Here is a 20855-nt window from a genome sequence, read left to right as displayed (position 1 = left end):
TTCGACTAAGGTTATTCCGAACATCAACTCACTGTCACTCTCACTTCACGGTGTTCATTTTAATCACGTCACTGTAAGTGACAACGGTAATAGGTAAAAACAAGTGAAGTGATGTGTAAGTGAAGTGAAAGTGAACGTGTAAGTGAGAACGGTAATAAGGGCCACTGAGTCCATTCAGAATCAGTGATGCCACAAGTACAGATTTATCTAGAAAGGTAGATTTTTGAAGTGTTTCTGGTACAGATTCTGTACGGTACGGATTACAGATTTTTGTAAAAAGTACAGATTGGTAGATATTTTTTTATATGACAGCAAGGTAAAATAATTTAACACTGTGATGTATCCCAGTAAACAGCAGGTAAAGGTCGAGTTGGGCTGCTGACAAAGTGATGGCGAGATGAAGTGGAGCTGGTACTGACTGAGCTTGAACTGAAGCAAACATTAGAATGCGGTATGCGAAAAACATGCTTCCAGCAAAATCATCCCTTTTTACCCGATTCATAGTGAAAGCCGAGTGGATCTACTCGGAGTGTCTACGTATACTTTGGCATGCTCGATTTGATTTGCTGCAAGCAGAATTCTCGCATTCTAATGTATAGTAATGCTCAGCTTCTCGCCGCCACTCTGTCAGCGGCATTTGGTTACCAACAAAGTCGTGGCGAGAATTTGAGCTGGCGCTGATATTAATATTACCCAGTCAAACTCATACGGAATTCTGACTGATTTCTTGCGGAATTCCAGTTCAAATAAAACAACCACTTCCGAGCTAGAATTTCTGGTTTGGTAAATCCGACCTAGTAAATGGTGTTTGCTGCAAAATGCTCATTTTACATCAGATCAAGTCATTTTATATACCAAATTAAAGGTTAGACTCCTGGGCAACTTTCTATATATAGCATTTTATTCGGATCTTGGAAATATTTTGAGATACAAGCGTTTTACGAAAATGTTCATTTTTGCTGTTTTCAAAAATGGTGGGGTAAACCCGACCCCCTATGTTTTTGGTTGATTTAGTGCAGATATTACCCAAATTTTATGGTTTTTCAATGATAAATCAATGAATGTTGTGTAATTGAATTATAACATGAAGAAAATGGAGTTCAATGTCAATCTTAGAATGCTAAAATCACGAGCAGTAGCACGTAATGATATTCCCATTTGCATCGGAGCAATTGCTTGACGAATACTATAATCATCACGTTTTTGTGTCTTTCGTTTGTAATTTTGAATCATTTTATATAAAAATAATATAAAATAACAATAAAAATATATTTCAATTTGATAAATAAACATTTTTTAGCAAAAAAGCGGTCGGATTTACCCCATTATTTAGAGGTCGGATTTGCCCCACCGCGTCATTTTTCATTACGATGCAATTAAAAAAAGTTATGAAAAAGGTTGAACCAAATTCATCTACGCACTTTGTAGGACTTTAATCAAAGAATTTAAATCCACTTACATTTTTATGCAATCACTTTAACAATCAGAAATATCCTGTAGGCAATAATGCACAAAAGTCAAATCAAAAATTGTAAAAAACATACTTTTTGTCGTTTGAGCATCTTAATGTAGAATAATAAAATGCTGTCATGCCACCAGTATGATTATTTTCGATGCTCTACACGACACCATTGATATTAGTTCGCGTAGTGCTTCTGATTTTCGATAACAGTGGGGGGTCGGGTTTACCCAACGGTCGGATTTGCCCCACCTTACCCTATAAGAAAAATGATTTTTTAGAAACAACTTTGTTATTGTTTGGGTACAGAATACGGTACAGATTTTCCTAGAGACAAGTACAGATAGAAAAGATTTTTCTCTGGATTCAGTATGGAATCTTGCTCAAAGAAAACAACCGATTCCGACTCTAACGGTTGATGCATTTGAGCTGGAATTCATGGTGGAAGTCCGAACCGGTTCCAAACTAGTTTGACTGGGTAAAGGAATAACCGCTGTCAATTCTGTCGAATTCAGCCACAAAAAAAACACGACGACAGTAGCGCACCTGGTTTGGATATCCCAACTACCTTCGAAACCGTTAGAGATTTTACACAAATTGAATTCTGAAGATGGAAATCGAAAACGAAAAAAGGCGTTTTTTCCACACCGTGTTTTAGATTTTCATAACAATCAATCAACATTACTGTAACAACATTCTACATAAGCTGATTGATTTTTATGAAGATCTAACAAAAGGAGTGGAAAAAACTGTTTTTTTTTTCGTTTTCGATTTTTGCTCATTCTATTTGGAACCTTCAGGCCAATAAATTTCATTTCAAACTTTCTGCACAAAATAAAGTATACAATCATAATCAAAACCCAATTTATTCGTGTTCTTGTAACATTGTATCTTTCCAGAGAATATGGCTTTATATATAGAGTTAATTTAATTATTAATCGAAAACATTAGCCCGACTAGTTTTGGTTTTGTAAGAAGATAACTTCGTCGGCAATTATGCTAGTGGTTGATCGCTGTTTTCCTTCTTGATCTGTTATCTCTCCGTAACTGATTTTACCTGTGACCATAGCTCTCTGACCTTTACGCAGATAGTTCATCACCGAATCACGCAGCGCCGGTTTGAATACCACTACTCTGTGCCAATCTGTTTTCTGCATCCAGTCACCAGATTCGTAGCTAAAAGCATTATAACTTTATTGTATGTAAATATGATATATAAGAATGCTTACCGGTAGTTGGAATGTGTGGCCAGAGAAAATGTGACCACAGGGTGGGCATCGTTACCTCGTTTCTGTGGATCTGCGCCTATGCGCCCTAGTAAGGAGACTGTGTTTACGGCTGAAAATGTATGTTTCAGTTATAAGATAACCATAATTAAGTTAATTTACCAACTAGAGGCAGTAGCAATTAAGATCTGTTCATAAAATATTTCTACACGAGCAGTGTATTTTAATTTTATTGAATACGGCATTGTGTTGGTTTACACCTAATATCAGGACAAGGAATATATTTAATATTAACAGTAACTTGAATGAGAACAATCCTTGACCTGAGTAATGGTAAAACCAACAGGTTACCGTGCGATTAATTAATAAATTACAATTACGACAATGTGTAGTATCATAGATATATTAGGTCCGTTTCAGTACTCACGGTTCTTCCATATTCTTCAGAGTAGAGCGAAGACAAACTTGGTCGATCGCAATCAGAAAATAGAGGAGCAAATAAAGAATTTTCTCCTGTTTGCTCCGGAGGATTTTCAGTCTCTCTGGGTACTAGAACGAACCTATTGATTCTGGGGTATTCAAATAGGATTGGCCTATTGAATGTTTCGTAAACATTTTTCGTTATGTAGTCCACTGGAGTCAACTTACTTTTTTCAATCCGGCTTGGTTCGCTACAATAGGTTCGTAGAGCGTGAAATCGGTAGTTGACAACTTGAAAGGCTCGACGCACAAACATTTCTGGTTTTGTAATTAAAACAAACTGTTTACTAAAATGAGGATAATATACTATTCGATTGTAATCTAAAAATTATCTATTCCGCCGGGAAATGTGATTTGGCTGCGGAGATTACTGAATGACGTGTATGCCAAATGGCAGACTTACAGCAAAAACAAGCCCCGTAAATTGTAAAATCCAAGCACAGTGTCGGCGTGCAGATGGCGCGATGGTGCCTCATTTGAAATGATCGCATGGAGTTTGGCGAATTTTTATTTATTTTTGAACGGAAATGATCTATTCTAAAAGGAAAAGCCTTGCATATATCAGGTAGAAAACATAAAAAACATGTTTGCATTAAATTTATACTAGAAAGATTTTCGTTTGTATAGAAATTTGATCTCAACTATTGGAATGGTCTAACTTACAGACACTTCATACACTGTGAGGTGTCAAAAAGCGCAGCCAAACGAGGGTATACACGGAAAAATAAAACAACCCACAGAATAAATTCTTTTAACTTAAATTTAGGTACTTTTGAGTTTTGCATCGCTTTCGCACTTATTAGTATTGTCAACAGGGTGGCCAGACCTACCGATTTATCGGTTGTCCTACCGATTTTGGTCTTCCCTACCGATTCACAGACGACCAAGGCAAAACTACCGATATTTTGTTATTCCTACCGAAAACTACCGATTTTTATTGATTTTGGACACATCCTACTCAACATTCATTTTTTGGGTTGGATTTGGTCTGAGATCTGTTGTCAGGATTTTACAATTATATGTCAATACTACGTTTTTGGGACAACAATCCGGCCTACCGATAACTACCGATAAACTTTTAGCGAGCCTACCGATATTTAGGAATTCTATCTGGCCACCCTGATTGTCAAAAACAAAGCGAGAGATTCGACTCAGTTGAGGTCTTCCGTAGAATAAGGTACTTTTGAGTTGTTTGAGGTATACTCAAAATAAGGTAGATTCAACGTAAATTTAAGTATATTTAACTCAAGGTTGAGTATAAAAAACCTATCAATGAGTTGTGATTTTTGCGTGGTTAAAGGGAACTACCTTCAACACGGTTCAATTGAGTATATGTTGGAGAGCTGGGTTTTCGGTCGCGGGGAAATCACTATCGCGCGGGAATTGGCATTTATATGAATGAGACGGCGTTTCTAAATTCAACGATGCAAATAGGTTGACTTATCACCGAGACGAAAACACCTAACCGGTAAAAATATCAAAAATGTAATACGCATAGCCACGCCAAATGGACATATAAAGCATGAAACGCTGTGGATCGGCGCCACCCTGAGGAAAACCTTTTCCCTGAAAATCGCCCCCCCATAACATTTGAGCCGAGTTTTGAAACCTTTCCCCGACGTCAAAACTCTTAAAATGAAACACTAGGGTTACCAACCGTCCTTATTTTAAAGGACATGTCCTTAATTTCGATGGTTTGGGGAAGTGTCCTTAATTTTACTTCAAATGTCCTTAGTTTTAATCTCAATCCATGGTATATTTGAGATCAATTCACACAAGCGAATGAAATATTTTACTTGCCATTTTAGTTATTCACTTTCTTATAGTACTTTTGATTTGTTATGTTCAGATTAATGATTCAAAAGCATTAATTAATTTTATTGCTTGAAGAAAAGTTAAAAACTATTTTTTCCATGTTTCTCATCTTGTTGAGTACTGACAGAAAAAAAACAAGACGTCCTCTAATTCGAACCATCGAATTCTAAACAGCTTTCATTTTCTAGTACACTCAGTAAATTTCTGACTTGCTTCATGGACTTGTTGTATACTTAAGGAAAAACTTGGATTTATAGAAATGAAAATGTAAAAAATAGAATTTTTTGTACTAATATCCATACAAATTTCAAATGTAATACGAGATGCCACACTAAAGCGCTGTTATAAAATCTTTTCTAAACATCACTAAACCAAACACATTTTACTTAAAGTTAAGTAAAATATTTTGGTCTCGGTCAAAATTCAAGATATCCTTATTTCGCTCTCAGCCCATTTGGTAACCCTATGAAACACACGTCGCGACACAGAAAAATCAAGAGCTGAACCTCCAAGCCCAAATCCCATTCTGACCCAAAAGTCATCTGGCATTATCCATGCAATTCAGCCCCACGTAAAAAAACCCTGGAACTCCGATCGCATTCATGGCCATGCCCAAACTTCGCAAAAACACACTCCCCCCGCCCGCAGTTTTGATTCGCTACTCGGACCACCACCCCTGTCAAAATAACAAATTTTACTCGTGATTTGGAACGACTGACAGATGTTAGTAATGAAAATGGGCCTGTTAACATTTCAAATTGTTGATAATTTCCTTGACAAAATACATTTGACATGAAATTTTGACATTAAGATGTTTTGCAGCTACTCCAATACCAGGGCTCATCGCCAAAATTCCGGTTATGACAAAAATATGCACAGTAACAGTAACATATCAATCGATTCGCAAGTGTAACAAAGTGTGACGAGGCAAAAAACAAAGCTTTGGTGCTACATTTCGTTGCGGAACTTGGCCTTTTGTTTCTACGGACTTCTAATAATGTACAGGACAATAGCAGGGCTAGTGCTACGATCCTATTTATTACTAAGTAAGGATACATTTTGTTCAAATGAAATACAACCAAACTATAGATTTAAACCTTATTTGGTGATACATATATCGAAAAACGAATTGAACTAATTGCTTCGTGGATTAACTTAGTTAATTTTATATTTTCAAAGAAATTTATGTCTTATTTTAGAAAAAAATGTTGAAAGGTACGTTCACTCATATTCTGGTAGAACATAATTTTAGATGCTTACTAGAAGCATAAATGAAACAACTACTAGAGACACCACTGTTAGAAATCATTAGTAACGCTTAATCTGCGCTATTTTGCAGATACGGAGGCGTGTATTAGATTCAGCATACCGTGCGCATTAATCAATACGTACTACAGTCGAATAAAACGAGCAGGGACTTTTTCTGGTCTGTTGTTGGCGTATTTCCATACCCATTTGCTACCAGATAGTGATTAAGGTGTCAGCTTTAAATAATCAAAACATTTGTGTCTCTGGTACATATTTCCTTTATACTAGAAGGAATCTTGCCCCATCCTACCCAAGACTGAATTCATTGAATTGTAGTCAATTGTATTAATAAAACGTTAATCTGTTTGCTCGGTTTGTTTCAGTCAATCTTAAACGCAGTTTGGTGATAAAATAATTATTTCTTTTTATTCCGCGTGCGGAATCGAGAGAATAACACTTATATAATGCTTCTACATGCTAGCACAGAATAACAGAAGTTAGCAATTCTTCCACTAGTAAAAAATTGTTCACGACCTAGATAGATAACCCACTTGTAAATGAGTGTTTGGGACCGTGGAAAAAAGGTGGAGCTGATATTCTGATAACATGAGTGAAACGATATTTTTTGGATGAATTTTCTCATAGTGTTCTGTTTGTTTGTCTGTGCTGGTAGGTCCTACGTCCTCCTTAACTACATCAGCTGCCCTAGTAGCAATCGCTTCTTTGTGGTTGCGCTTCCTTTTAAGCTGGTAGCACCTATTTTCACTTTCTTGGAGTTATGTGGAGAATCCTCTATTTCTGCGTCCAGCGCGCGTTTTGTTCCCTGTGAATATTGTAATAACATTGTTGCAAATGGGAGGAAATAGACAATATCTCTACTTACAGTTTTGTCTATAGCAGGACTAACCGACGCAAACACAAAATTTCTACCTTTTGCAGCATTAGCAGTGCTAGCTCCTTCAATCTCTGGAACTTTGACTAAACTGGCCAGTTTGTTTAATGTATCTTTGTCACGTGATAAAAATGACGCTTTGTGACCCTGAAATGAGCAAAAAAAAGATCAATAAGCTGTTGAACAATAGGAAACAATAACGATTATTTAGGAAGAAATCAGGATTAACTGAAAAACGAGTCAACTATTTGAATAACATAAAACTTATCGTAACTAATCTGGGATAGATGATATGCTATTGCTTCGTCTAATAGCAATAATGGGCGCGATCGGATACCCCGGATATCATTAACATTCTGGTGTCAACATGCTTTCAACGCTTTTAACCAATTAAATATAATGCCAACGCCTTACCTAAAGCTATAGTGTATACTCCCAGGTGTGTAGTTCATACATACATAGCATATTGAACGGTTCAAATCGTTGAAAGCAGCGAAAAACAAGGCAGGCACTGATTTCCATCGTAACAAATTTTTCATTTGTGTCCAGCGCTTTATCCCAAGAAGTCAAAATTCTTTCCCTCGGGATTGAGTCATACCTTTCCAACGGACAAGTGCCTTCTATCTGGAAGTTTCCGTCAGCCCGACTATGTCCGTTCAATTTTGGCTTCGAACGCAACCGCTTCAAGGCACTAAGAAGCAGATTCAAGCGCGGATTCATGCTCTGTTTTCACGACGAAACTTCGCACAGGCAGCGATTACTGGAACTGAAAAGTGCTCAAATCCACCTTCTCGAGGTTTGGTACTTGGGGTGTACGCCGACGAACACGATCAAGATGATTTAGGCATGTTGACCCGTACTGCAGCCAAGTATAATGAGGTAAGACCGGTAGATTGATGAACAGCATTTCCGCTAAATTTTGGTTTAATTTTGAAGACCTATACCAACGGTGCGTTGTTAGATATGCTCCGGATTGCTGGCCCATTACCGAAGACAGGCGAAACAAGAGTTTTTTTCAACCTTGAACCAACATATTCTGCGGTAGCCGTTTGCGGACTTGGCACCGAATGTCTCGGATACGATCCAATGGAAAAAATAGATTTATCTAAAGAAGCCATTCGGGTTGCTTCTGCAACAGGTTGCCAGGAGTTGCAAAAGTTGCAAACTAGCCGTATCTATGTAGAAGATTTTGGTCACGCGGAATCTGCTGCGGAAGGTGCTCATATGGGCTTATGGGTTAATCAGGCGATGAAAAATCCTGAACATCGTGTTTCAATTCCGCAGTTGCAGCTTTATTATGAACCGGAACTACCATGTGATTCCAATGGTTGGCGCATTGGACTAGCAAAGGCGGAAGCACAAAACTTAGCACGACAGCTACAGGAGGCACCCGCTAACCATATGACTCCAACAACTTTTGCGCAAAACGTTGTTCAGATTCTATGCAACTCCGGTGTGAACGTAGAAGTTAAAGTTCGAAGCTGGGCAGAAAGTCAAGGAATGAGCTGTTTTCTAACAGTAGCCAAAGGTTCGTGCGAACCACCAATTTTCCTCGAACTGAGCTACTACGGAGCCAATCTTAAGGAGCGTCCGATTGTGCTTATCGGGCAGGGAAACACCTACGACAGTGGTGGCATAAGTGCTAAAAAACTACACGCTCTACGTGATATGCGCGGAGACATGGCTGGCGCAGCCTGTGTAGTTGCGACATGTCGAGCGATCGCAGCTTTAAAATTGCCAGTAAATATTCGAGCTCTGATTCCACTTTGCGAGCATATGATAGGTTGTAACGCCATGAAACCGGGCGATGTCGTGGCAGTGAAAAACGGAAAAAGTATCGAGATCGTTGATGCCGACTACGAAGGTCCACTAGTGCTGGTAGACGCTCTCCTGTACGCGGAATGCTTTGGACCCAAATATATTGTCGATGTGTCGACTATCTCCGATCACGTTCTGGAAGCATTCGGCAAGGTGTGTAGCGGTGTGTTCACTAATTCAGAGGAGCTTTGGCAACGAATTAAAAATGCTGGAGTACACACCGGCGACCGAGTCTGGCGGTTACCATTGTGGGACTACTTTACGCACCAAATGTGCTCAGTAGAGCATGTAGATGTGCAAAACCTCGGAAAAGGTCATGGCGGAGAGTCCTGCAAAGCAGCAGCATTTCTGAGAGAGTTTTTGCCCTGTGGCCAATGGATGCATATCGATGCGTACAACGTCATGACCACGAAAGGGGAGGATTATCCGTACTTGCGGAGAGGCATGGCCGGGCGTCCCACAAGAACTCTGATCGAGTTTATAGCGCAAGCATGTTGTCACAACAAGAGTAGCCAATATCCGTAGGGTAAATTGACGAGTGAGTTTCTTAATACTATTTATTTTTGATACTATATTAAGCATTGAATATCTGGCTGAATAAATTATATGTACCAATTAAATATTTTTCGTTGTTTCTTTCGGCAGTCTGTGTGTAAACCGAATACGTCTCAAAATAACAAAAAATGATGTAAAGATTAAGTTACCTTTAAATGCAAAATGTTGTTTTAAAACAACATTGCAAAAACGTCTTAAAATTATCGTAGTAACGTATTATAGATATAAAAGAAAATGTTCACTGAGTAAAAAGATTTGTGCCCTTAAGGGTTAAATACGCAGTTATGAAATTTCAAAAAGGCACCCACCTGCACTATAGAAGATTTTGTTATCAAGAATGGCGAATCCTTCGTACAAGTGGCTTCACTACTTTTTTTCGATCGAACAATCGTAATCTTTTTTTTGATTGCCAGTGAGGTCGTGGAGTTATTGACACTCGAGATGTTCTCTACTTCTTCAAACGACTTGTCCAGCAGAGCCGATAAATTGACCTCATCCACGTTGACTTTTTTCTCCTTCAGCAATAATTCTCTTTCATGTCGCAACTTTCGCCACTGCAATTCGGTTTCGTTATCACTACCCCCTTCTGCGTCGTTTTCATCGTCGGGTTGTTTTTGATCGTAGTCCAAACTGAATGTAGTTTCAGCATTCCGCCAGCGGAATTGTCTGTCACGACCAACTCCATCTTTTTCTTCGTCCTCGAAGTAGATCTCTTGAAGGGCTTTTACTTCCTTCTTGTCTTGTTCCAACATCCGTCGCGCGTGAATGCGTTCCAATTCTTCATGCAACTTTCCCTGATCATACTTTTCCTCGTCTCCGACCTCAATGTCATATCGATCGAGATCTTTTTCATCCTCATCAGCGCTACCCCATTCAGACTCCGACAATTCAGCTTCATTCTCTAGGAAAGCATTGGCCACCTTTTGTTTATCTTTCTTGGTCATAACAACTTCCACCTCGTTTTCCTCCGAATCATAGTCTACAAAACGTTCAGCTTCCTCTTCATCTTCCGACTCTGCTAGATCATTTGTCGCAGGTAGCTCAACGTCGTTTAGATCACCGTCGGAATTATTTAGATCAGCGTCAGAAGCACTTTCTTCATCGTCAGAGATGTTATTTTTTTGTTTTCGTTTTCGCTTTTTCGATCTCTTGGTTTCATGTTTTACATCCTCTTCATCGGAAGAAGCAATAACTAACTTTCCTTTACCGATCACATTCTTTGGGTGTTCACTTTCAGGTTCTTGGTGCAGTTCCACAGGCTGCCGCTGTGTGGCGAATGTACCAGAACAAAGTGCTATGAGCTCGTTTTCATCCATCTGGTCCTTGCCGCTATGTTGCGAAAATAAAGTGTCTCGAGCAGTTTTGTCGCCTGCGGAGAACACCGATTCATCCAAATCCGATTGGGTACTGAAGACGAAAGGTTGAGTACTGCTCATGGATCTAGTATCCTGGGTGGCCGTGATCGAAAGCGGCGGAACTTGAGTATCTTCACTAAAACGACCCGAGCATAACGCGAGAAGATCATCAGCGGTTTGCGTAGCCGTGACAGGTTCTTCGGTATCCTTCCAAAGAAGTTTCATCGTGTCACCCGTTTCCAGGTTATTTCGATCCGCGTCGGTGAATTTGTCAGCGTCTGAAATAATACGAAAAGCGAAAAATGAGTGTTCCGACAATTACAGTAAAACTGCGGTAGATTCGCAGCATTTCTGTCGGTTTTTGTTAAAAATTAAACAAAAATATGAAAGTCCAGTTTCGATTTATGACTTGCTTCCACAAAGTCAAATTGTAGACTTGCAAAGGTTAACTTATGGTTCGCATTGCTTAATTCTAGTTTTCGTTAATTCTGTTCGAAAGTACGTTTCATCATATATACAGAAATTGTAAATTCCGATATGTTCTGTCCCTGCTTTGCATTTGATGTTGACTGTTCGTCTTCAAAATATCTGGTCTAAAAGATTTAAGGAATTCTGAATAAAAATGCCCATCACTACCTAATTAAAATCCTGACAAGCGGATAAACATGCCCACTACTGGTGGACAGTGTTTCAAACAACTAGAAAACTCGAACTACAAATTCACTCAACATTTACCTTCCAGGGTAGAAAACAGCTCATCAGTTTCCGTTTTCTTCAACACCGCAACCTCGTCGCTTTTAGCGGATTCTTTCAGGACCAGCTCATCATCATCATCCGAATCTTCGAAAGCAGCAATAATTCTAGATTTCCTTTTTTCGCACTCCACCGGCATCTGATTAACTGTTTCATCGTCACTGCTATCATCACTGGATTCATCCTCATCGTCTTCATTTGCTTCCTCATTGTCCTCCTCATCGTCCGCCTCGGCTGCTTCATCGTCAACTAGACCATTATTGTTCTCCTCAGTTGTCTCCTCCTGTTCTTCAGTTTCGTTCTCTTCCTCCTCATCCTCATCATCCATTTCACCATCAACCTCATCCGGTTCTCCTAGGATCTCCTCTTCATCATCGTCGTCGTCATCCAATGTTTTTGCTTGTTGCGATTCTTCCTGTCGCTTGCGAAGCGCTTCCCTTCGAGTCTGTTCCATTTTTTCGCGTAAACTTTGCCGTAATTTATTGAATGCCGCACCCGGAATCGGCTCTTTTCCATTTGGATCGCGTTCATCTGGTGTCAATGGCAGTACAATGGTATCCATTTCGACCGCACCCTTATCCGTGCTTAGTATACTGAAGTTTGTACCTTTCTTTGTTTTCTTTCCACTACACTTAGCGAAACGCTCTAAAAGGATCGAAGCACCGGTCGGTGCTTGTGGCATTACATCGCCGGAATCCAAATCGATTACCGTGTTGGGACTACCATGTAATGTCGGAAACAAAGGAATAGCAGCGTCTGCGAGAAGATCGACCTTTTGCTGTGCTAGTTTGGAGCTGGTTGATTGTGAGAAGAGATCATAATCGATTGGATGTGTTTGTTTAGATGTTGGTTCGACGCTTGCCGCCGACGAAGTATAATCATGTGACTCTGTCGATTGCGCGGCGAGCATTTTTTCCGCATTTTCACAAGTTTTGTTGACTATTTCGTCTAGTGGATCTTTTTCTATTGATGAAATCGTTGGGGCTGCAACATGCTCGACGTTCGTATGTGTCGTTTTAACTTGATTAGTGTTGTCAGCGGTCAAGTTTTCGGTTAAATCAAGATTACGTTGGGTACCGTCATCATCAGGAGCATTATTTATTACTAGGTTATTGTCTACAGGCAACTCCGCAGGTTCATCATCCGAAAGTTTGGAGTTCAATTGCACCGCACCAGCCTGTTCTTCCTCTTCTGATTTTTCGTATGTTTCACTTTTGAAAAATTCAATTGCTTCTTTTTCGCGCTCCTCCAATCGCTTTGCGTAAGCTTCCAAATCTTCTGGGTTCATTTTTATAGCAGCTGCTACATTTTTACGACCTTCGCCCATACTCATCTCTGGTTTATGTACCATTCGCCGACTGAGGAACTCTTGAAGCGTGTGTTGCTTTGGACGATGGTATGGGACAGTAACATTCGCTTCACGAGCCATTCGCTGTGACTCACTCTGTATGACTTTCATCTGCTCCATGGCCATTTTAGCTGACATCTAAAATGGAACACATGAAATTCGAATACCAATGAATATCAAAGAAAATACCCGCTGTGGTTTATCCTCGGAGTAGATTTTTCTCGATTTAGAATTTTCCTTTTTTACTCTTTCTTCGTCGCTTTCGTCACTGCTCTTTGCATCGGAATGGCCTCCAGTTCGGCTATCATCGTCACTGAAATCCAAGTTCAACTGTAAACCAAAAATGTGTTGTTATTGAGGTTTTTCTATAGTTATCGAATTACGTACACTTGTTAACAAATCATTTGATTTATCCCTAGCCTTTTCGAGTTCCTTTTTAGTTTTGAGCTTTTTCTTTTTCGTAATTTCTTCATCAGAATGTTCTTCCGGGCTGCTAGAATCCGAATCAATTAGTGACTTCAGCCGATTCATCGATTGTTCAATCTTTTCCCCAATCATATCCACTTCTTTATTTTGTTGTTCTAACAGACTTTGGCCACAATCATTTTCATTCTTTCGATCTTTCGTCGCAATTTCATCATCAGAGTCGCTGTCGATGATTTTGGAAATTTTTTTCTGTCTGGCACGGCCAACTTTCGACGATTCTTCCTCAGATTCGCTGTCCATAATTTGGGACAATTTCTTAGTTGGCCCCTCATTCGTCTCTGATGCATCTTCTCTATCCGATTCTCTTTCGATAACATGTGAAACATCAATCGATGCTTCCTCGATTGACTGTTTCGGTTGGGGTATATCTGGTTGCGGCTTCCGATCATTAATCAACTCCTCAGCAGTAGATGCAGATTCAACGCCAGTATACTGCACAACAGGAGCCGCTTCTTCGTCTGATTCTTCCATTCGAAGTGTGTCGTCAGCAAGCAGTTCCGAATCTGAGTCCATCTCCGTGGAGGTCTTCTGAGATTCGCAGTTCATCGATTCAGTCCGTTGATTCGTTTGGGAGCTGTTATTGATCTCTTCATCCATTGTAAGCAATTTTGCTTAAATATTGATTTTTGAAATATATTTCAATTTGCACTTTTTTCTTTGACCTGAGAAATAGTTTCATGTATCAGGTTCTCTATAACACTAATAAAATTATAAAAAGATAACTGAAGAAAATAAGACGTCCACAGTCGTTTCCCGCCACAAAAAGACGAGTGTCTGGACCACTCATGAGTGAATGCGCAGATTGTAAATAAACCCTTCAGAATTTTCATGTATGTGAAATGGGTCAGAGCTGCCATTTGCACAGAAAAAAATCAGAGCGCTATACACTGATAAAATAATGTACACATTAATGCGTAGAAAACTACGCATTTTCAATAAAAGTGAAATAACCCATTAAATGGGTAAAGCAGGTATCTGCTACGCCGCCATGATTTCAAAGCCAAGATCTAAAACGTCGCGTTAAGGTCAATCCACAATAAACATAATCGATTTCATTCCATACAACTTTGTAATGGTCCAGTTCGTTTAATTTGTTGGTATCATGACGAAAAGTTTTTGTTATTCACTGACATGTTCAAAACAACACTTTTCTTCACTTTTCGGTCCATTTTTTTCACTTTTCGACAAACATCTAAAGATCGAGTTATACCGTACGGTATATGATTAGTGCAGAACGAGCTTCAAGCAAAATGAGCAGAACAATCTGAACTGTCAGTGGGGCCCATAATTTGTGTGCCCGCTGAGATGTTGACTTATGTCAGTTCAATGCAAACGGGATAGGGGTGCCATATACGTGGGGTAATGAGTTTGTACCCATAAATGAGTACAGACCTGGTACGTTAACTTGGGTATGTTTTACCCATTATTTTTCGCATAACTGTTAAAACTCTATATGGATAATATGTGTTTTCGCCAATCTATAATAATGAGTTAGACACTCGCACAGAAACACAGAATGAAACAAACAGAGATGCCAGATTTGCAGACATGTTTGCAAATTCGCAGATTTTTAATTTTATTCTAGATGCAGTTGAAAACTGGAAAATCCAACCAGCGACAATCGTATTTTCTCTGGTTCTAAACAATGGAATTACGTCGGAAGTAGTGCGCTGTTTTCGTACAATGATGCGCTATCCACGCGGTAACGAAAAACTACCTAAAATTGAGTTCCTTTGACTCAATCTCGTGGTATCGTGGGGGAACTTAAAATTAGGTAAACCGTGTTGAAGATAGTTTCCATTTAACCACGGCAAAAATTACAACTCATTGAAAGGTTTTTTATACTCAAATTTAAGTTGAATTTACCTAATTTTGAGTTCACCCCAAACAACTCAAAAGTACCTTCCTCCACGGAAGACCTCGACTGAGTCGAATCTCTCTTTTTGTTTTTGACAACACTAATAAGTGTGAAAGCGACGCGCAACTCAATAGTAAGTTAAAAGAACTTATTCTGCAGGTTGTTTTATTTAACCGTGCAGCGCACTACTTCCGACATCATGGATTAGCACTAAACAGGAGAAAACCCGAATGTCGCTGGATGGATTTTCTAGCTTCCAACTGCAACCAGAATAGCTGCAGATTTTTTCGATGACGCAGATATTTGCAAAATTTCTAGTTTGCAGATATTTACAGATTTTTTAGTTTGGTTGCAGACATTTACAGATTTTTGAATATAAAGGCTTTTGGTTACACTAGTTTCAAATCTTTCCCCCATAAGCTATTTCTCTTTACTTATCTTAGGCTATAAATGCACTCTTTTCATTTAATATAACACATCATCAATAAGTCATTTTTGGCCAAGAATAGTTTTCCTGGTATTTTTGTTCTTCCCAGACATTTAAAATTATTATTGCAGACATTTGAAAAAAGTATCTGGCATCTCTGGAAACAAAACGTCAAATAAATCAACGCGATCAATCGAAAACAGTGCGCGTTTTTGTTTTTCATTTTAGGGATAAAATAATATTTCTACATTATATTTAGAAAAAAAAAAATCTATTTAAATATTGTTTAGCCTAGGCGCAATCAAAAATGACTTCGATCATTAAGCTGCATGCCATTTCCGGCGCTATGGACGAGTCACCACCCTGCTACATTTTGCAAGTGGATGAGGTGCGTTTCTTGCTTGATTGCGGGTGGGACGAAAAGTTTGATCCAAACTTTATAAAGGAGCTCAAGAAGTAAGTACACAACATTTTGAATATGCAAAGAACCTGGTAATAACCGACAACTTTTGCTGCTTCTTTGTTATGATAGCCTGCTAGTATAAATGTTAAATTAATTACAATAAATTGTAATTTATTTGTCGCACTGTACCCTGTTAGCTAAAATATACATCTGGTCAAGGAATCTTATGTGGCGTTAAGTTTGTTACATGTACGTAGGAAAGACTAATCGAATAATGCCTTTTCATGTTGTATATTAAACGGCTGACACCAACCATGACTCATCTCGCCATTTAAATGCTTTATGTTTAGGTATATTTATATAGACCATAATTTTTAGATTCATACAGGTCTTTTAAGAAATTTTTAAGAGTTTACGGTTTCGGATTGAGTAATTTGTAACTTTATTGATCACGATAACTTGTGAACCTGGCCAAAGAAATTTCTTGAATAGTGGTTAATACAGAAGACGCATTTTGTTCCTACATTACCTGATAAGTAGTGTACACTAACGCTATGATTGGCGAGATAGATCAACCTTGCCTTAGCCTGCCTTTTGGATGATAAATACAAATGCTATGATTTTCAATCACATTACAATAGAGGGGAGGTTTTTTAGTTCTAGATTCCCGGCATCTTACATTGTATATTACGATGAATTATTTCTGACCCTTTAATTCACAGATATGTTCACACGATCGATGCGGTGTTGTTATCCTACCCGGACGGACTTCACCTGGGAGCGCTACCATATCTAGTCGGCAAGCTGGGATTGAACTGTCCCATATACGCCACAATTCCGGTATATAAGATGGGTCAAATGTTCATGTACGATTTGTTCATGTCCCACTACAACATGTACGACTTTGACCTCTTCACACTGGACGATGTGGACGCGGCATTTGATCGAATTATACAGCTCAAGTACAACCAGAGCGTCTCTTTGAAGGGGAAAGGGTACGGTATAACGATCACGCCACTTCCGGCAGGACACCTAATCGGAGGAACTATATGGAAGATAGTTAAGGTCGGCGAGGAGGACATCGTGTACGCAACGGACTTTAACCATAAAAAGGAACGGCATCTGAACGGGTGTGAGCTGGAAAAACTACAGCGGCCTTCGTTGTTGATCATTGATGCCTATAATGCACGCTATCAGCAGGCGAGGCGTAGGGCAAGAGATGAAAAGTTTATGACGAATATTTTGCAGACGCTGCGAAACAATGGAAATGTTTTAGTGACGGTTGACACAGCTGGGAGAGTTTTGGAGTTGGCACATATGTTGGATCAGTTATGGAAAAATAAGGAATCCGGATTGATGGCATACTCGTTAGCACTGTTGAACAATGTGAGCTACAACGTGGTCGAGTTTGCCAAAAGTCAAATTGAATGGATGAGTGATAAGCTTATGAAGAGTTTTGAAGGAGCTAGGAATAATCCCTTCCAGTTCAAGCATTTACGATTGTGTCACACAATGGCAGATCTGTCGAAAGTTCCGAGTCCCAAGGTAGTTCTGGCGAGTTCATCGGACATGGAGAGTGGTTTTTCACGGGAACTTTTCGTTCAGTGGGCGAATAATGTAAACAACAGTATCATTATCACGTGCAGGTCTTCACCTGGTACGTTGGCACGAGATTTGATTGACAACGGTGGAAACGGAAGGAAAATCGAACTGGACGTGAGACGTCGAGTTGATCTGGAAGGAGCTGAGTTAGAAGAGTACATGAGAACCGAAGGAGAAAAGCATAATAGATCAATCATTAAGAGCGATATGAATTTGGACAGTAGTTCCGATTCGGAAGATGAGTTGGAGATGAGTGTGATTACCGGAAAACATGACATTGTTGTTCGACCAGAAGGACGTTCGCACAGCGGTTTTTTTAAATCCAGCAAAAAACAATACGCTATGTTCCCATTTCATGAGGAGAAAATCAAATTCGATGAGTACGGCGAAATTATTCAACCCGATGATTACCGCGTGGTAGATGCGGGCCCAGATGGTCCTGGTGAGGATAATAAAGAAAACTATCAGATCAAACCGGAAGATATCAAGAAAGAAAAAGACAGCGAACTTACCATTCTTGATAAGCCAACTAAATGCATCAGTAGTCGCAAACTGGTAGAAGTTAATGCACAGGTACAATTCATCGATTTCGAGGGACGATCAGATGGAGAATCAATGCTGAAGATTCTTTCTCAGTTGCGTCCTCGCCGGGTAATCGTCGTGCGTGGCTCCACGACAAACACCGCTCACATCGCAGAACACTGTCAGTTGAATATAGGTGCCAGAGTGTTCAGTCCTAGCCGCGGCGAAGTAATTGATGCTACGACCGAAACCCATATCTACCAGGTGCGTCTCACGGAAGCTTTGGTTTCTCAGCTGGAATTCCAGAAGGGAAAAGATGCAGAAGTATCCTGGATAGATGCTCAGATCGTAATTCGCAACAAACAGTTTAGCGCGGAGGCTGAACTGGACGCGGAATCTGCCGGCCCTCTTAGTGGCACTACGAACAACGCTACTACCAATAATGTAATCGCCGCCGCAACGGCAGCTGCCACTGATGCTCCGATGGATGTCGATCAATTAGATGGCCTAGAAGATAAGAGTGACAAGCAAATTCTTACGCTAGAGCCGCTGAATAACGACGAGATACCGGCACATAATGCGGCGTTCATCAATGAGCTAAAGTTAATCGATTTCAGACAGGTTCTTATGAAGGCAAATATCAACTCAGAGGTTTCGGGAGGTGTACTGTGGTGCAGCAATGGAACCTTGGCGTTAAAACGCGTCGACACGGGGAAAGTGACGATCGAAGGGTGTCTTTCGGAAGATTACTATCGAATTCGTGAGTTACTCTACGAACAGTATGCTATAGTGTAACAATATATCCGTACCTAGCTATTTAAACGAAAATAAATAAAAAAGACAAGAATTCGATTATTTCTTCGTGCTTCGTCGACAAAGATATTGAGCGGAATGAAAAACTAAAATTTTACCGTAATTTTTGAAAACAATGTAACTGTCAATAAGTCTATCTACAGTTTACGTCAGTGGCGTAGCCAGAAATTTGGTTTGGAGGGGGTTTCGATGAAAATCGCAAAATTTTTGAAAAAATGCTAAAATTTAATGAGTTTGATAAATTATTGAAAACTCAAAAACATTAGTAGTCTAACAGATGTCATTCCAGTCTACAAACAAGAAGGATCAACATGGAACAGTTTTCAAACCTCTATAGATTATTTTCTTGTATAATATGTCAATGAAGTCAAAAATTGCGATCTTTTAAAGTGGGATAAATGATCTAAAAAAATTTCAACGTTCAAGATCACCTAATATAATAATCCTTGACTTTGAAGGTTTGACAACTTCGGGAAGTTATCAACATAAAACAGCGCCTGCTTTGCTATAGAAATTTTAGTGATTAACTCTCATAGAGGTAATTATGATGAATTAATTTTTCAAAAATGCCTTCAGCAAAGTTTTTGATAATGTCATTTCAAATAATTTTGTTGAAAATATGAAGGCTACATGAATTCAACATATAGGGATTTAAATGGACTGGGCCTGCTATATTTCTTCTCAGTGAAAAAAATTTAGGTGAAAACTATTTTTTTCTGCGCTACGGATAAAATTGTTTGAAACAATCATTGCGAGTTGAGAACACAAAACCTATAACTAAATTATGGATGAATGGAACTGAAACTTGCGTTACGACTTCATCTCATCAGAATCCGACACTAACTTGGTGGGCGGACTAAGCTAGCGCCGAATTGATGCTAGCTCCTGAAAATGGAATCACTCTTTGTGTTTTTGAGTCCTTTTAATATCTGGGAATTATTTATTTTAAATCCAGTTCCCTTATTTTTTTGTAAGCTTCAAAGGCACCTTGAACGCAATGTGAATTTATTATTTAATTACCGCAGAAGAGATTTATCAAATACAGTAATTTCAGAATAGCTTGTTGTAAAGGTTTTCTACTACTATATTTCGATACTCTGAATATGTGGGATATTTATGTCTTTGACAAAGTTGTTTGAAATAGCACTTTCGAAAACTTTGCTGGAGACATTAAGTCTCGACCTAAATTTGGTTGAAGAGTAATTCTTGTCTATAATTACTTCTAGGAGGATTAACCGTCAAAATTATTCTATCAGCAGATGAACAGTTACGTTTTGAAATTCTTCAATGTTACTTAACATCGAAATTTGGCAGTTTCGAATGAATGTGATCGTGACCGTTAAAAATTTATGGAGCATTAATTTTACCTTTCTTCATTAGTCAACCTCACAACTTGCAGTACTAGTACGTAGCACACAAAATTTTAGTACGCCATTCATTGCATCCTGCTAAGAGGCTATTCATATAGTTGATAATACAACAAAAATCCAATGCTCATAAAACCGATCCTGACCTGCTAGAGACAAAATTACATCAGCTTTCAACTAGTTTCTGAAATGTTATTCTTGTTGTTAACCATATTGAATTGTTGTCTAAACTCTACACAATCTAAAAAATACATTTTCAGCAAATGTTGAAATGTATTTAAGTTTTCGGTAAACAAGCTTATGTTTTATATGCAATCAACCTATTCAAATTTAGATTCCCATTCGAAAAATTGTCTCTAATCCATATTTTGAAGCATCTTTCCAAAAATGAGCTCATAATAATTCAGACAGTTATTTTATTTTACATT

General features: G+C 38.9%; 4 protein-coding genes across 4 annotated transcripts; 2 read left to right on the top strand and 2 right to left on the bottom strand.

The window, feature by feature from the left end:
* Positions 1-2299: 2299 nt before the first annotated feature.
* On the bottom strand, positions 2300-3544 carry LOC131676266 (single-stranded DNA-binding protein, mitochondrial). The gene is made up of 3 exons (XM_058955388.1): positions 3334-3544; positions 2689-2797; positions 2300-2635 (listed from the first exon to the last, which is right to left on the bottom strand). Exons 1-3 carry the CDS (start codon positions 3419-3421, stop codon positions 2416-2418), a joined length of 417 nt encoding a protein of 138 aa, XP_058811371.1. The 5' UTR covers positions 3422-3544; the 3' UTR covers positions 2300-2415.
* Positions 3545-6627: 3083 nt separating this feature from the next.
* Positions 6628-14194, bottom strand: LOC131677105 (claspin-like). Its single transcript, XM_058956700.1, has 6 exons — positions 13337-14194; positions 13139-13279; positions 11584-13087; positions 9802-11126; positions 7112-7267; positions 6628-7051 (listed from the first exon to the last, which is right to left on the bottom strand). Exons 1-6 carry the CDS (start codon positions 14030-14032, stop codon positions 6920-6922), a joined length of 3954 nt encoding a protein of 1317 aa, XP_058812683.1. The 5' UTR covers positions 14033-14194; the 3' UTR covers positions 6628-6919.
* Positions 7631-9558, top strand: LOC131677106 (cytosol aminopeptidase-like). Its single transcript, XM_058956701.1, has 2 exons — positions 7631-7999; positions 8057-9558. The coding sequence occupies exons 1-2, from the start codon at positions 7769-7771 to the stop codon at positions 9461-9463; spliced, it is 1638 nt and encodes a 545-aa protein (XP_058812684.1). The 5' UTR covers positions 7631-7768; the 3' UTR covers positions 9464-9558.
* Positions 14195-15892: 1698 nt separating the features above from the next.
* Positions 15893-19575, top strand: LOC131677104 (probable cleavage and polyadenylation specificity factor subunit 2). Its single transcript, XM_058956699.1, has 2 exons — positions 15893-16176; positions 16846-19575. Exons 1-2 carry the CDS (start codon positions 16028-16030, stop codon positions 19040-19042), a joined length of 2346 nt encoding a protein of 781 aa, XP_058812682.1. The 5' UTR covers positions 15893-16027; the 3' UTR covers positions 19043-19575.
* The last annotated feature ends 1280 nt before the right edge of the window (positions 19576-20855 follow it).

The sequence above is a fragment of the Topomyia yanbarensis genome, chromosome 1, assembly GCF_030247195.1.
Source record: "Topomyia yanbarensis strain Yona2022 chromosome 1, ASM3024719v1, whole genome shotgun sequence".
In the NCBI taxonomy this organism is placed as follows: Eukaryota; Metazoa; Arthropoda; class Insecta; order Diptera; family Culicidae; genus Topomyia; species Topomyia yanbarensis.
The sequence above is the reverse complement of the archived record's forward strand: the minus strand, read 5'-3'. Positions and strand labels throughout refer to the sequence as shown.

Coding starts and splice junctions, on each gene's coding strand:
- LOC131676266 (XM_058955388.1), bottom strand. CDS start 3,421: ATGTTTGTGCGTCGAGCCTTTCAAGTTGTCAACTACCGATTTCACGCT. Junction 2,798..3,333: donor ACCAAGCCGGATTGAAAAAA/GTAAGTTGACTC, acceptor ATACATTTTCAG/CCGTAAACACAGTCTCCTTA. Junction 2,636..2,688: donor GCCACACATTCCAACTACCG/GTAAGCATTCTT, acceptor TAATGCTTTTAG/CTACGAATCTGGTGACTGGA.
- LOC131677104 (XM_058956699.1), top strand. CDS start 16,028: ATGACTTCGATCATTAAGCTGCATGCCATTTCCGGCGCTATGGACGAG. Junction 16,177..16,845: donor TTTATAAAGGAGCTCAAGAA/GTAAGTACACAA, acceptor TTTAATTCACAG/ATATGTTCACACGATCGATG.
- LOC131677105 (XM_058956700.1), bottom strand. CDS start 14,032: ATGGATGAAGAGATCAATAACAGCTCCCAAACGAATCAACGGACTGAA. Junction 13,088..13,138: donor CCGAGGATAAACCACAGCGG/GTATTTTCTTTG, acceptor GTTCCATTTTAG/ATGTCAGCTAAAATGGCCAT. Junction 7,268..9,801: donor CAAAATCTTCTATAGTGCAG/GTGGGTGCCTTT, acceptor TGCTCATTTCAG/GGTCACAAAGCGTCATTTTT.
- LOC131677106 (XM_058956701.1), top strand. CDS start 7,769: ATGTCCGTTCAATTTTGGCTTCGAACGCAACCGCTTCAAGGCACTAAG. Junction 8,000..8,056: donor CTGCAGCCAAGTATAATGAG/GTAAGACCGGTA, acceptor TTAATTTTGAAG/ACCTATACCAACGGTGCGTT.